Source organism: Talaromyces rugulosus, chromosome II (genome assembly GCF_013368755.1).
Source record: "Talaromyces rugulosus chromosome II, complete sequence".
NCBI classification, from domain to species: Eukaryota; Fungi; Ascomycota; class Eurotiomycetes; order Eurotiales; family Trichocomaceae; genus Talaromyces; species Talaromyces rugulosus.
Genome location: NC_049562.1, coordinates 918,888 through 935,339, shown reverse-complemented (window position 1 = coordinate 935,339; position 16,452 = coordinate 918,888). Strand labels below are relative to the sequence as shown.

General features: G+C 47.8%; 4 protein-coding genes across 4 annotated transcripts; 1 reads left to right on the top strand and 3 right to left on the bottom strand.

The window, feature by feature from the left end:
• Positions 1-787: 787 nt before the first annotated feature.
• Positions 788-4,036, bottom strand: TRUGW13939_02785 (uncharacterized protein; the record flags this gene model as incomplete). Its single annotated transcript, XM_035485973.1, has 3 exons — positions 788-1,269; positions 1,337-3,179; positions 3,239-4,036. Coding segments are annotated over 3 exons (3,123 nt in total), but the record flags the coding sequence as incomplete, so codon positions are not given.
• Positions 4,037-7,102: 3,066 nt separating this feature from the next.
• TRUGW13939_02784 (uncharacterized protein) lies at positions 7,103-9,376 on the top strand (the record flags this gene model as incomplete). The annotated part of the gene is made up of 1 exon (XM_035485972.1): positions 7,103-9,376. One exon carries the CDS (start codon positions 7,103-7,105, stop codon positions 9,374-9,376), a length of 2,274 nt encoding a protein of 757 aa, XP_035341865.1.
• Positions 9,377-9,691: 315 nt separating this feature from the next.
• TRUGW13939_02783 (uncharacterized protein) lies at positions 9,692-11,250 on the bottom strand (the record flags this gene model as incomplete). The annotated part of the gene is made up of 2 exons (XM_035485971.1): positions 9,692-10,503; positions 10,566-11,250. The coding sequence occupies 2 exons, from the start codon at positions 11,248-11,250 to the stop codon at positions 9,692-9,694; spliced, it is 1,497 nt and encodes a 498-aa protein (XP_035341864.1).
• An 847-nt stretch (positions 11,251-12,097) lies between these two features.
• On the bottom strand, positions 12,098-16,359 carry TRUGW13939_02782 (uncharacterized protein; the record flags this gene model as incomplete). The annotated part of the gene is made up of 4 exons (XM_035485970.1): positions 12,098-13,781; positions 13,836-15,802; positions 15,862-16,065; positions 16,126-16,359. 4 exons carry the CDS (start codon positions 16,357-16,359, stop codon positions 12,098-12,100), a joined length of 4,089 nt encoding a protein of 1,362 aa, XP_035341863.1.
• Positions 16,360-16,452: the final 93 nt, after the last annotated feature.

The window sequence follows — 16,452 nt, the reverse complement described above, 5'->3', positions numbered from 1 at the left end:
TCGTAAACTTTCGAATATTAATATTATTATTATTGTTGTTGTTGTTGTCAAGCAATAATGGTGTGGTCAGTTGGTGGGTGAGGCGACATGACTGGACTAGCCGGCTCGCTGGGCTGTCATCAAGTGACGTGCTAGCCCTAATTATATCTCGACCAACAAACTACACGTGGTTTGAAATTAGACTGGTTGACCTGCCAACGATTCAACGACTATCTGAAACGGCGACTTGATGTTTCAAGATAAGAATGGGGCCAACTTTTGAAGTGATGGATAGTTAGATACTATCTGGAACATATCCCAACATCAACCAGCGGTGGCTATGCTATGCTCAACACTTGAGAACTAGGCAGACACAAATCGAATTTGAAACGCGCTCAACAAAATAGAGAAAAAGACAACTTACGCAAGCAGATCTATTATTAAATCGATGCTTAGAATAGAACATTTTGAAACATACTTGATTACGTCGGATTCGTTAGCTCGTCAATTCGGGAGATATCAACCAACTAACACGTGGGAATTCGTAATAGACGTTAAACTAGTTAGTTACTTGGCCTTTTTGCTTTTTCCAATTTTACACGATCGAAGTAGCGAGAAGCACCATTAATAGTAACCCCCTCGAAAAAAAAAAAGAATTACATGATCAAACCAAACAAGCAAAAAATCCCGACTACCAATCGCAAAATTTTCAACTTTCACCATTACCAACACACCAACAAACCCCAACACCAACGAGTTATGGTGCCAAACTTTGGTTCATTTCCAAGACGAGAAAGTAGGTTATCTCTCAACCCCCATAATCTTCGATTTCAAACCCGCCTGCCGCATGATCCCAACCGGGTCCGCGGATGAACAGACGCTGGTCTTCTGGAATCACGTCTGGAAACCCTTCACCTCGAGTGCGCCGCTGAATTGCCTCCTGGGACATACCGGGAATGTCCGGGTGAGTGTAGCGGTGAGCACGCAGAATCCAAAAGTTGGCCTCGAGATCCTTGGTCTTTTGTTCGAGTAATGTCGACTTGACCCCGTCCTTATATTCCATGAGACAAGTTATATCTCTGCACCCGCGACACCGGTTCCAGCCAGCCCATTCAACTTCGCATGCGTGTCTGGTGCCGGTAAACCAGTCCTGCAGGTCGACGCCGAATTCAAGGGTCATTTGATAGAGTACTGCCTCGTTGAGGTTGTCGTTCCATACCCCTTGTTCACGTAGGTTGTCACGGATCATTCGGAATAAGTAGTTCACGAACTCGAGTTGGACGGGCGACACTGTAGGGAACAAAAACAAGTTAGCTTATGGCTAGTCTATTAATAGCGGGCGTAGGGTAGAACGAACACATTAGGCAGACTCCCAGTATACGGTGGAAGCGATCTTTCATGACTGGATCGGAAAACGAGACCTTGTGAGTCACTTGAGTTGGACAGCGGATATTCAAAATATCTTTAGGCTGACCATGACGCATATAGTCAATCCAGTCACTGAAGACAAAGTAGTCGGCCCTGCGGTCGACGGCGTGATGCAAAGCCAGACGAAATCGTTCAGGGTTGTCCCACATGTAGAAGCTGGGCACCAGCGGGGGTGACTGGACAACTGGAAGGTTCCCACGAGCTGGCACCACAAATGTGAATTGACCACACCATTGCCAATGGGTTTTGACATCTGCAAATAGATGCTCTTTGCCGCAGTAGCGAACCTCTGACAGTGGGCCGCAGCGCGGGCAAATTATAGATGTGTAATCAAGAGAGCAACACCGCTTGTCGCAGTTCTCCATAGAACATGGGAATCCAGTGCTGTCTAGCTGAATGAAAGCCCCTGGACCAGGCTGAACGCGACCTCGAGCTCGAGGCCAAAAAGGAGGAGCAAGTGGCTGCACTGTTGTATTGGGAGTGACTGGGACAGTGACAGGTCTATTGCTCGATGCTATCTGCACATTGTTGTTGTTGTACTTGTTGTTTGAATGCGCCGACCGAGAAGCATTATTCGAGGCTCTTGCTAGATTAAGAGAGGTAGTATGATGGACACTGCTGTTTTCAGGAACTGCTGGCAAGCGAGGAAACTCAGAATCATTGATCTGTGGCGGCGGTGGTGGTGGTGCAATAGCACCTCGGTATGGAGCTGAACCTCTAGCCCCCCTCATGTTCGACGATGTCTGGTTGATGTCCTGACAAGAACTTTCGTGAGATTTTGATTTAGTCAACCCTTGACGCTTTTTGGCGTGAGTCACGATGTTCCAACTGGGGTCGTCGTCCGGTACTGTATCAAGACTAGAGCGTTCAGCGGTAGCCGTTTCAGTCTCTCCGACAGAAGCTTTTTCCGAGATGGCCTGGTCGGATTTATTTGCCGTCTTTTTCTTCTTAGACTTCTTCTTCTTCGACTTGGAGACCGTCTGGCTCATGCCAATATCTGATTTCTCCCCAACGGAAGATGCGGTCTCAGTAGAGGTCGCTTCTGTTTTAGCAGTGGCTTGGGTCAGATTGCTTTTTGCGGTTGCTTTTTCAATAATGTCGTCTCCACTAGTGACGAATTTGTCCTCGTGTTCTTCAAGAGACTCAGTGGTCTCACTACGAAGAGTGGATGATGAATCATGAGTCTCGACTTTTTCAATCGGCTCTGACTCAAATAAACCAGTGTCAAGCCCCCTTTCTTCTGCGAGTGTTTCTTTGGTCAACTGAGATGGCTGGATATTGTCATCTTCGACATGAGCCAAATTAGAACCATCAGTGATAACCTCCTGTTCTTTGCCTTGCTCATCCTTATGCTCTTCAGACACCTCGATCGTTGTTCCAGTAGTCAAAAACGCGTCGGCTAAACCGGCAACATCTTCATCGCAAGGTGCAGTCTGAAAAACTTCTCGGCCAGCCGAATCGTCATCCGGTGCCTCTGAAAGCACGGGCTGGTCAGTAGGAGATTCTGGTGAGTAACCCGCAGAACCTGTAACCCTAGTCACATCTTCGACGGCTGTAGACTCTGTGACAGGCTCGGGAGCTGCTGCAAGCTGTGCGAGATGTCGCCGCCGTTGGTTCTCTTGAACAATGTTCCACCACCAAGCTTGTGTTGGGTCAAACTCGACGCCTGGGATCGCGGGCTGCTCCTGGCTGGACTGTTGGAAAAGCTGCTTGTAATTCTTGATAATGACACTGAGATGAATTTGAGGAAGGGCAAGTTGCACAAATCGTTCCTGATGCAGGTTAACTTGTGAATAAAGAAAAATAGACAAAACGGATGGGAATAACGTACCTTGCTATTGCCAAGTTCATTCATATACCCATCATGAGTTGTGTCGACCACTGCTAGAGCAGGCAGGTCTACCCAGGTAGGACGGATGCGAAAATACAACAAATGAGGAGTGGCAAGATCATGAGCCCACACGTAGCGACAGCCAAATGCCGTGACGGGGTTCTTCCACTTGATAGCCTTGCCCTTTGGCTCCTTGTTTTTGCTTCTGCTTGATGATTTGGACTGCTCTTTGAAGCTATCGCTTACCATCTTCAAGTAGCCAGAAATATCGTCTTCCCCAAAGTAAATGTGTGTAATACCAAAAGTCTGTTCGTTGCGAAGGAACTTGGCAGAAGTGGACGAAAACCCTTCCTTTCCTCCAGGATAGTCCTTTGGGATGATGGCGTGAAGTATCAGGCGCCCATCTTTCACCGGCTGTGCCATGACGGGCCTCTCCTCGCTCAGCTCGCACGCTGGGGGTGGAGGCACCGCCAAAGCTCTGCACTGAATATCAGAGTTGTGCCAGTTCTTGTACTCGATGGTGATAGAGTTGGGAAAAAACTCTGGAGAGACAAAGAGAGAGCGAAAATGGTGGAAAAAGGAGGGGCCAGTGGCTGGGGAGAGATGTTCTGTGTGGGTGAGGTCTTGCACCCTCTCTTCACAAACTGGCTCAATTTTTTGGGGACCCGCATCGTCGTTGGTCACAGTATCAGTCTGGTGTTGAGGGGACATGACACCAGATGCACTGCTGCAGCTGGATACATGCCCCATCATTCTATCTGAAAACATGTTATGAGTCTGTGATTCTATGTGATAGGGGCTGTAGAAGTGGATAAAGAACCATACTTGTTCAAAAAGCCTGGTATTGGACTTGTTGATATCACACCTTTTTCTTTCTCTCAAAGACTTTCCATTAAGAGTTTGTAAAAGGGATATTCTTGTTGATGCTGGTCTGGTCCAGATCCTCCAAGATGTGAGTTGGAGATGAAAATATGGATAAGAGATATTGGCCCCAGCTGAGATGCAAACAGGAGACAAAGAAAAGCAGTTGGAGACATGAGATGCACAGTACTGCCTGTCTCTGGGCGGTGAGGGTGACTGATTCTTTGATTTTGGTTAGGTGGGTGCACTGTTAGAGTAGATAGTGTTCTGTTTTGTTATATGCCTTGTTTGTTAAGAAGCATCTTGTTAACTATTTCAAAACAGATTCAATATTCTGGTTGACTATGCTAAAGAAAAGGGATAAACAGGATATTTCCACCATATCAGGGAAAACACATCTTAGTTGACATTTCAAATGTTTAACATGGTGAAGGCTTGGCCTATCAAAACAGCATTACTAAGGAATCATGCTGTTATTGAAGACACTGCAAGCCAATGTGAAGCTATAGAGTAATTTAAATCAAGGTCAACTTTAAATTGTCTTTGGAACGTATCTCTACAAAGACCCTTCGCAGTATATCACCTCATGGGAATACCTTCTGTCTGTCAGGAATCCTAACACCACACCAGACCTAGTATCCACAGTCTAACTGACCAAAAGACCTAATGATTCTAAAAACTTCGGAAAACCTGAAAGGACGTAGGGTACTTAATTGACGTCGGGAATTTCTATTACGAAGTTTTTTTTTCCGGCTGAATTGACACACAGTTGTTCTTCCTCGTACTCGTAGTCTACCCATTGCGTCGTCGCGTGGAATGACTACATCCGTACGAGACAGGGATGGATTGACAGCGAGCACAATTCATCCCAGCAAACTTGGTGGCTCAGGTTCGATAGGTGGCTCAGGCTCGATAAGTGACTCAAGGTCAATAGGTCGATTAGGGTCGATAGATATTTCTACTGTCTCGACTTGTACCTCTTTCGGAGGGGTGGGAGGCAATTGCTCAGATTTACGCCCACGTTTTGCATGACGGGCAGCACTGCTAACTCTGGAAAATTAAAGATTTTTTAGGTAGGGCTTGAATCGCTGATTGACGCGCCTCTTCACGACGCGCCCCCTAGCCATGTAAACTTTGAGAACTTTCAGCCTTTTCGGAGGTGCCAATAAATCAGCCCGTAGGGATTTATGGTTGTAATGGCTGTATATGGTACGTATGTGAGAAAATCAAGCCAGGCTTTGACATGGAAAAGCAGCTTAAAGCTTGAGCATCCAGTTGGGATAAACATCGAAATGTTGACAAAATCGGCCAAGGCCCGACCCGCAAAGGGTGTCACATGATTGGCTAGTCCTTAACTAGTAAGGCCTCACCTTAGCGGGTAACCATATTCTAGTTTAGGAATAGCGCAAGTGACTACATACACAATGCATATTATTATTGACACTGGCCAACAGTACTTGCAGGGAAGAATACTAGAACTCTAATAGTGTTTGCATATGATACTACATGCAGTAATAAGAAAGAAAATAATTAGATGGGTGCATATGTGTTATTATTTTTAGAAGGTAAATTGCCGCTGAAATGTTTGCACTGGGTTAGCTTCAAGTTGAATATAGCATCAAGAGGCCACACAGCCAGCCAGTCAAAAACGAGAAAATCTACTGTGACCATGTTCACTGTAACAGCTAAAGATTTACCAGAAACAGGCAGCAAAGGTTGTATACAGAGTTCTGAGTCACAAGCGAGCGTTTCAGAGCGGCGGACTGGGAAGACTTGATTGGCCGTCGCTACTCTTGTTCGCGCGCGACCTAGTTGTTGCTATTTTTAGACAGCATCGAAACCACAAAACGGCCAAACACTTTGAACTTTGGGATGGCTGTCTGTAAAGCTGTCGTCGTGTAGAAACTGCTGTAAATATACTAGACATACATCGATAGAACTCTTGATGCTTCACGGGGGTCTTTTCAAAGTGGGGCACCAATGAGGTCAAAACCCTGCTTATTATTGGTTGATACACAATTCCCCACCGTATCAGGTGACAGCGAATCATGTCGTGCAGCTTCCAACTTCACGCACCCCACAACAAGTAACAATAGCAACAATAATAATAATAGCAGCTCGTCAAGCGTCAAGCTATACTACTGTCGTCGCGGTGATGCTAAAATAATTATTCGTTGGCGCCTACGACCCACTGCCTGGAGACAATATTGTTTCATCTGCGGCTCGTCGACGCTGGCGAGAGGCTCGCGTTCGACTCCACCCTCTATAATCGGAAGCAGCTTATTCTCATGTCGACCGTCCAAGACTCAAAGTATTGGCTCATCACGATGCTTTCCCAGCGTGCCCGACCTCCTGGCGCTTACAAGTCGCTCTCTCACCTCTCACCTTTGTCTCGCTTTCCTCCACCTGGGCGGTTACTTGTGTCTGGCCAATGAGATGCTCAGGACAGACGAAACACGTTAACATCTCCAGACAGTGTCTTCACTAACCTGATCTCCTGCGCCTTGATCTAAGAATATCTCGTTTTAAATTGTGTTAGGTTGCAAGAATGACTGGCTCACTGCTGCCGAACCTTCAGGCCGATCCGCCATGGCCATGGATGCCTCATGTCTGGAATACCTTTAATACCCTGCAGCGTCCTGCAGGACATGGGGTGGTGAATTATATTGTGATGAAACTCCATTGATTCAATTTTCATTGTCTTGCCATTGTTATCACTCCCAGATGATACCCACCTGTGACTGCATACAACAAACAATACGACTCATGGAACAATAACACCTTTGACTCACTTTCGCCTTTGACGACTCATCCTTGTCCTTCTTTCTCTTCACCATCCATCTGTCCTCCTTTTCTACTCCTCCTCCTGCTCTTCCTGTCAACAGGGTCATTTACCTGCGATCACAGCAATCACTGCCAGGTTGAATTCCCTTCCTACACCTCAAATATTAATTACAAACCCAGGCGCCGGTCGCCCCTTCCATTTTATTTTTGCTATACATCATGAGACTCTTCGGCCGCACAATATTTCCCATGCTCCCGCCTTATGGCGCGCATGAAGGGCCCAATGCTGCGCCGCCGTATGCCGATCCAGATAAGCCTACGCCCTATCTCGGTATCAAATCCCGCCTGTCCCAGGTTTGGATCAATCGATGGACTATTCTTATCTTGCTGGTGCTCGTTCGTGTCCTGATGGCTATCACGAGTCTGAATGGAGACATGGACAATGCTCAATCGCAAGCCCTCTCTGCTTGCAATAGTGTCCAGTCTATGGGAAGTGCAATGGCTTCGCTGCCGCACTACATGTCTCATGGAGTCAACGAACTCACGGCTCAGGGTATCACAAAGACGGTTCATGGCCTAGTCGACGTTCTCGAACTCATGATTACCGGAGTGGAAGGTCTCGTCCTTTTCTACATCGATTTCCTCGTGCAGACTTATCTGTGCTTGTTTACCTTGGTTGCCAGGGGCGCTGCCGAGATGGCCTTAAGCATTGCCAGCGACGTTACCAACTGGCTAAACAAAGAGCTGCCCAGTATTGAGAACGGCATTTCTGACGTGGTGTCGGACGTTGAAAGCGGACTGTCGAAACTCAACGATTCCATCAACGATATCAAGAAAGGCTGCGACAATTTCATCACCAAAGGTCTTTGTGATGACCTCCCCACCATTCCAACTATTGATCTGACAAGTCAAATGGATAATTTGAAAAACCTCAAAATTCCGACCTCGGTCAATGACGACATCAGCAAAGCAAACTCCACTATTCCGACGTTTGACCAGGTCAAGAATGCTACTTCCACGGCAATCAAATTTCCCTTTGAGAAGCTTAAGGACGAGGTCAAAAAGCACCTCGGAAACTACTCTTTCGACAGTTCTACCTTTCCCGTCCCCGAAAAGCAAGCCCTGTCTTTCTGTGGCAAGGACGACGGGATTGACAAGTTCTTCGACGGTCTAGCAGACACACTCGTGGAAGCACGAAAGATTTTCATAGCCGTTCTTGCAATCATTGCCGTTCTTGCCTGTGTCCCCATGGCCTTTGTGGAAATCTACCGTTGGAGAACGACAAAGCAACGGGCCGAGATGGTCGGCACCGCGCATGACTCGCTCGATGTCGTCTACCTCATCTCTCGCCCGCATACCTCGTCCTTGGGAATGAAGGCTGCGACTTTCTTCAACAACAGCCGCCACCAAGTCTTAGTGCGCTGGGTATTCGCTTATGCGTTTTCAGTCCCAGCTCTTGTGTTGCTAAGTTTGGGTCTTGCCGGCCTCTTCTCGTGTCTCTGCCAATACATTCTTCTCAAGTCTGTCGAAAAGGAGGTCCCAGAGCTGACTGCCCAAGTCAGTCAGTTTGCAGACAAGGTTGTCACTTCCTTGGAGAATTCTTCCGTGCACTGGGCACAAAAGGCAAACTCAGTCCTCAACTCCACTCAAAGTGACATTAACCATAATGTTTTTGGCTGGGTCAATGTGAGTACGTCGGCGTTGAACAACACCCTGAATGTTTTCCTCAAGGATTCCAACGATGTTATCAACAAGACGTTCGGAAACACCCCACTCTACGGTGCCGTCAAGGGCATCTTTGACTGTGTTGTCGAGATGAAGGTGGAAAGTGTTGAGAAGGCTCTCACTTGGGCTAGCAACAATGCTTACATTACCATTCCTACGTTGCCTAACAATACCTTCTCGGTTGGGGCATCAGCCAGCATGGACAGTGGCGACAGCTTCCTGTCCGACCCTGGCTCGACGACCTCTAATCAGATCACCGAGGTGGTTACTAAGGTGACCAACAAACTGCAAAAATCGATAGAAACCGAAGCCAAAATTTCTTCTGCGCTCGTTCTCCTCTGGGTCCTAATTGTCTTGATGGGCGCCATGCGCGCCTTCTTCCTCTGCTGCACGCGCCAGCGCGTCCGTGGCGACGGCGGCGGCCAAAGACCAGTCGGCCAAGGAGGCTTTGAACCCGTCGAACCACCCATGGTGATGACCGGTGGCGGTGTTGTTGATTCCAGAGGCACTACCGCTGCTGCTGCTGCTGCTACTATTCCTGCCAGTCGCGAAGTTGAGCACAACCACTCCGCATCGAGCCGTGCTGTGCCGACTGAGCGAGATCGCAACGACCCTTTCCAGCAGGCCGAGTATGAGTATCAGGATCAGAAAATGGGCTTTGCCGGCGAGCGCGATTACTCGGCCGCCGTGCACCCTACCGACTCGGGAAATATGAATACTCGGCAAAGCTGGTATGTCGAGTATGGTAGGGACGAGAAACGTCGATGACATTTTCTTTCTTTCTCAAACTACCCTTTTCCTTTTTCTCACTATATCTCTTGTCATTTTTCTTTCTAAGCATAGCTTTGTATGGCGTTTATTGGTTTCACTGATGTCTACAGTACGACGCTCATATTTGATATGAATTGTTGTACAAAGACTGGTGCATGTTGCATTTGTCATGGCGATAGACTTGGTAGAGCATACCTGACAGTCCTGTAGGCTGTCTATTCTAATTGACAGTAATAAAATTCAAAGTTCTGGAAACACATCTATATATACAAACCCCATAAATAAGACGCACACCACGGGTGTCATTTATGCTCAATTTTCGGCATCCGCAACAGCATTTTGGATCTCTCCACTTCTAGTCTTCTCTCTGCTAGACCTCACCCTAGACAAGACAACAAAGGCCACCGCAACAAAAAACCCAAGACCACTTAGTCCAATCGCTAGGTACAAGGCACCGCGATAGCCCCTAACTACAGAACCCTTGGCAACATTTGTCTCTACGACACCTGCTATACCAAGCCCCAAGCTCTGCGAGTAGTAAACAATAGTCGCAATCAAACTTGCCGCGATCCCTTGTCTTTCAGCCGGCAGGAGATCGCTGAGGATCAGAGTGCCAGCAGGGAAGCTCATATCCATGCCAAATGGGCTAAGAAGATAGGCCCAGAAGATATCACGCCAATATGTTTGGTCGACAGGCATTGTTGCAAGGACAATGTTGCCAATACAAAACCAGACCAGTGAGAATGCAAGAATCCCCGGCGGGCTCATCAACCCTTTCGAAAGAAGAATCGATGTCATGATACTGGCGGCGAGACCAGCAGGTGGCACTGGTGCCAGGTATGCAGCAGCAGTCAGCATACTTTTCCCGCGAATACGAATGGCGAAGTTGATGGAATAGTAACAAAGTATTCCAAATGAGGACCATGCGAGACCTTCTATTAGGAGGATCCATGCGGCGTTTTCGTCGATTTCTGCAACCGGGACAATAGGATGCGCCGTTCTCTTTTCGATTGGAAAGAATGCAATAATCAGTAGTAGTCCAATGACTAGAGTTGATATGCACTGCGCGCTTTTCCAGCCAGATTCTGGAGCCCGATTCCAGGCAAAATTAAGAAGGATGAGCCCTTGATGAAGAAAAGAAAAGTCAGCGTCGCTACCACCAGGAATCCCAGATAGGATCTCTTACCAGAAACTATTGTAAAAGTTCCTAAGTAGTCAAAGGACTCTTTCTTCGAATTTGGTCTCTTCCCTAAATTAGGGACAAATACCAAGGCCAACCCGGCGTAGATCAAGCAGACAATGGCGTTGATGTAAAAAGCCCATGGCCAGCTTGCCAACTGAGCAAGCAACCCCGCGAATACAGCACCGAGAGTGAAACCAATAGGCGCTCCGGAGGCATAAAGCGAAAATGCCAGGTTTTTCCGAGGCCCTGGCTTGTAGATACTTCCGAGAATCGCCAAAGCACTGGGGACTAGGGCAGCTGCGCCCATGCCTTGAAACGCTCGGCAGATATCAAAAAAGACCTGAGAGTCGCTGTACACAGAGATGCCTGCCAAAAGAGCCCACAGAGAAGACCACGCCCATGCTCCCACAAAAAGTTTTTTGTGACCTATCATGTCGCCCACGCGGCCAAACGCAAGCATGAATGTGCCCGAAGTCAATCCGTAGGCGGCGGGATACCATGCGGTGTCGGAAGATTGTGCCTTGAATGTCTCTCCTATCAATAAATTTGGGATAAAACTCTGGGCTAATGAGGCCTGCACTAGCCCCTGTGCTGAGCAAACTGTGAACATCATGATAACCTCCCGGGGAAGGCTCAAAGGTGGAATTTGAAAATCGGGGTGGCTTGTAGCCATCTCGACGAGCGTCATTCTGTTCGATATGCTGTCAAGGGCTGGAAATAGTAGGAAGTATGGAAAATGATGTCTATATATAACACATGAATTCTGCTTGGGTAGCTGGAAATGTAACTTGCCCAGATCGAGTTGCATCTGCTCATTATGTCTCCGAACGGAGTAATTGGCTCCCGATTATCAATATTTTTGTGGAGGCATTTTATCCCTTGACGATGAAAATGGCACGTTATCGATAGATATTAGAAACCGGCATCAAGAGTAATTTATGCTAAAATTTAGCAAGACATGATGATCACCCTTGGGCTTGGTCTCAAAAACTAGTGTAATGATGCACGGCTAAAAAATACTCCACGAAGCCTTACTTTACTCTCCGTTCAGCAATCGATTATTCAACCTGATCATCAAGGCGAGTTTCACAGCTAAATGTGAATTTAATTTACATCGATCCCCATTCCCATTTTTTACAAGAAAATAAATTCCGCTTAACGACTTCTCAAGGGCTAAGCTACAAATCAACTACATAGAGGGTTCCCGAGAATTGATCTTTCTAATCACATCACGTTACATATTATTGGAAAAAAGAAAAAGAAAAGAAAAACAGAGAAAATTGGGATAGAGTCGACTATAGAAAACGAAAACATGCCTATACCAGGGCAGCCGGGCCAAAGTCTACCCGGTTCGGCAACATCTAAATAACAGTCTAATTTGTCATACAACTATGAGATAAACAGCGGTGTCGTTTATTTTACAGTATTTAAATTAAGCGCGGAAGAAACCATTGATTTCGTACTACAAGACATGTAAAGTTGGCTTATACATAAAAATTATGGCATCATTGCATATACATGATATAAACTCCCAACTAAATAGCAACGAAAAAGCTCTTCTCTCCCTCCCTCGGATGAACTCTAGCCCTCTCCACAATAGGATCTGCACAACTGACCCTGATACGCTCCGGAGTCGCAGGGCTTTGCAGCTCCAAGACATCCGTCACGCCCCATTGCGCTCTGGCCGATTTGAGAGCGTCACGAATTGCGAAAAAGACGGCGCTGCCCATAAAGAGCGGCGGTTCGCCGACACCGCGCGATCGCTGGATGGTTCGCAGATTTTCCCAGTTGACGTCCTTGAGCAACGACACGTTGAAGATCTGTGGGATATCTCGGAACCCAGGGATCTTGTACGCGCCGGGCCCCTTGGTGAAGATTTGTCCGGAACCGCGGTGCCAGAGACTCTCCTCGGTCGTGAAAAGGCCCTGGCCCTGGATAAAGGCACCTTCAATCTGGCCATAATCGATGGCCGGGTTGATGCTGCGGCCCACGTCCATCTTGATGTCGGCTCTCAGTGGAGTCCAGTCTCCGGTTAACGTGTCTATCTGCACTTCTGCAGCTGCCACGCCCTGGGTGAAATAGTAGAACATTTGTCCTTTATTCTCTCCCCAGACATATCCAATATCTGGCGTGCGATAGAAGCCATTAGCTGATAGATTGATACGATCAAAATATGCAGCATGCGCGAGCTCCTTCATAGTCGCATTCGGCATCTTTTCGCGATACGGCTGAAGGCGCTCGTTGATTTGCTCACAGGCGTTGAAAATAGCGTAGCCGTTCAAATCTGAACTAGCAGATGCTGCGGTGGAAGATGTGTTGACCACTGTATTCGTCCCTGTCTCGGAAATATGGACGTCTGAGAGAGGCACTTGCAACGCTTGCGCTGCAACCATACACATCTTTGTATGAAGACCTTGGCCCATTTCAGTACCCCCATGAGCAACCAAAACACTCCCATCGTGATAGATGTGCACCAAGGCTCCAGCCTGGTTCAAGAATAGAGCTGTGAATGAGATACCGAATTTAGTTGGAATAAGGGCCAAACCACGTTTCGACCACTTATGCGTCCGATTATACTCGTCCACGGCCTGCCGTCGTTCCATGTACGAGCTCTCCTCTTTGACCTGTTTATACATGAGAGGCACAAAGAAATCCTTCAACTCCTGGTTGAAGTGTGTCTTATCCCCGGGTTTGTACATGTTCAACTCACGCAATGCATCCGAAGACATCCCAAGATGATCAGCAACTTCTTCCATCATAGTTTCACACATGAACATTCCCTGGGGACCACCGAATCCTCGGAAAGCCGTGTTTGACACAGTGTTGGTTTTGCAAGCCCATCCTCTCACATGGATATTCGGTATGTTGTAGACCCCATCGATGTGAGAAAGAGCTCTTTCCACTACAGCACCAGATAAATCTTGGGTGTGACCAGCATTTGCAAATACATCGGCGTCAAAGGCGACAAGTTTTCCTTCTTTAGTAGTCCCGACTTTCCATCGGCAAAGAAATGGGTGGCGCTGACCAGAAGTTATGATGTCTTCGTCTCGGTTAAGCATACATCTAACTGGCCTCCTTGTCTTGTGGGCAGCTGCGGCACAGATTCCAGCAAGCTGGATTGACCGAGTTTCTTTTCCACCAAAGCCTCCACCAAGTCTCTTGACTCGGGTGACAACTTTGTTTGCAGCAACGCCAGTCACTTGCGCAACGTACGTTTGTCTGTAACACAAAATTAGCACCTGAGACGAAATATCAAGGATATTCGCAACTCACGTCTCTGTAGGGTTTTGAGTGCAGCTAAACACCTCCATTTCTCCATCTTCAGGCTTGGGAACCACAACACAGGCCTGAGTCTCCAAGTAGAAATGTTCCTGGCCACCCATTCTCGACACGCCGGTAAAGATGTGATCAGCTTCTTTGAATCCTACCTCGATATCACCATTTTTAATGTGTCTAAAGTGGTTAAAGTATGAATCTGCTTCAATTGCTTCTTCAATCGTAAGGATAGCCGGCATTTCTTCGTAATCGACCTTGACTGCCCGTGAGCCCTGCTCTGCAATCTTCGCAGAGGTAGCAACGATCATGCCAATGGGTTGGCCTGCCGTGAAGACATCATCGACAGCAAAGAATTGCTCGTCACTGTTTGGGGCACCCCACCAATTCGCTGCTGGTGATGGGAGATCTCGGTGATCAATGTAGTCGAACACACCAGGTATGTCGAGGGCTGCCTCGGCGTCCACGCTTAATATCTTTGCCCGGGCTTTTGTAGAAAGTACTAGACACCCATACAGCTCGTTCTTCTGTACGGGGATGTCGTCTGTGTACTGAGCCTCCCCGGTGCATTGTTTCAGGGCCGAAAGGTGATTTCCGGATTTTCCTACGACCTCTTGCCGGTAAGCATCGGACGCGTAGTGGTCCTTGTGTCCTGTTGAGATGTTCCTCTCAATCTCATCAGTAATATCCTGGTAATTGTCGTTTTCGGCCACATTCAAAGTGGACATGATCTCATGGTAAAAGCGATAGAAGAAGCCCAATGCCAATGTCTTGCGGTATGTCGCCATGCCTCCTGGCACGCCAAAACGTAAATCAAAGTCCTTTTCCAAAGCGTTCATGACCCCTTCCAATGTTGCTGGGTCTGAAAATTTCTTGCCAATGATGTATTGCTCCGCGTTTTGCGCCGGCACTGTCATTGCTGCCATGCCGCCGTAGACAAAATTAGCACTCAGTACATCGTCTGTTTCTGAGAGGGAGACTCTCAAAGCAGCGTTGACGATTGCAATATCATCGTCCTTTCGCTTAGACTGTTTGTATGCCCTAAAATATTCACCCTTTTGGGCGACTGGAACACGCAAGCTGGCAATGATGGCATCTGCCGGAAGGGCAGTCGTTCGGTAGCCCTTGAAGAACTGGGTCATTGGAATCTCTGTTTCTTGCGTCAGAGATTTTGCAACCAGCACAGTATTCGAGGCGACGAAAACAGGATTCAAATCGGATATTGGAGAAGCGGTCGCCAGGTTTCCAGCGGGCGATGCTACATTTCGAATCTGGCGACCAGCAAAATAACGCAGCTGCTTCTTGATAGCCACAAATGGCTGGCCTCGATGCTCCCCGTACTTCTTCACAGCCTCATCACATATATTTTCCAAGTCTGTCAAGGATACATTTGCTCCTAGCTCGAGATGGTCGTCGTTCAAGGTGTACTGCCGTAACTCGGTAATATCGCCCACGTATACGGATGGGTCGTAGCGCATTGCTTTGAATTTGACTTCGATCTGTGTCTCCGTGCTGCCGCCAATAATTTTTGCAGATGGATAGGTATTTTTTATCTCTAAAAGTTGCTGGAGCGTCACCGGTCGATACCATTTCTTCTTCTTGTTGCCCACCGCGAGGGCTTTGAACTCGTGCTTTCTGAGTGCCGGTGGGAAAATGAGCTCGGTCTCAGGGCTATAAGGAATGAAATCTGGCCTCGGAAGCTGTTTTGTGACTTCGTCGGCCCCATTAGACGTCCCGTTTGCCACCCCATTGGACTTGCAACAACCGTTCGCTCCATTCTGCTTTTCCATGCAGCATCCTGTACCCCCGTTCACTTGCGCATTATTGCAACCACCAGCAGCCGTGAAGCTGTGCGCAGCGTCTAGGATGGGTCGATAACCGGTACAACGGCAGAGATTCCCGTCAAAAGCCTCCTCGACGTCGTGCGTCGATGGTTCCGGGTTGTTGCGAAGCAAGGCATACATGCTCTGTTCAAAGACCTGTGTTTAGCCATATGTCATTTCAAGACAGAGTTAGAATGGCTCACCATTACGATACCTGGAGTGCAAAAACCACATTGACTGCCGTTTCCGACAGCCATTCGCTGCTGAGTGGCATGAGGGCTCTTGACATCGCCAATCCCCTCGACGGTTATGACATGTTTTCCGTCAACGCTGACGACGGGTGCAAGGCAGGCGTTGACAGAGGCATGGTATATCTTCCCAGTAGTCGGGTTGATCTGCGAGATGACCTATATATTTACTGTCAGCGATGACATTAGAATTCCCGGTATCACACATCAGACACGTACCACGGTACATGCGCCGCAGCCTCCCTCCGCACAGCCCAGTTTTGTGCCTGTCAAGCCAACGCCTCTGAGATACTCCAGCAGGGTCAGCTCGGGGTCGACCTCGTCCAGCACAACTCTGGTCCCATTGAGATAGAAGCGGATGGTATCGTGATAGTCCTGGGTGAGCTGAACCAGACTCGAGATCTTTTCGGCAGGAACAGCTGGAGCTGAAACGGCCTCGATGCTTGGTGCCATGGTAAGAAAAGACACGTAGTAGGAAAAAAAATAAACGAAACAAGCGTAAATAGTTGAAGATAGGCTCAGTGGCGATAAGAGCTGTCCATTGCT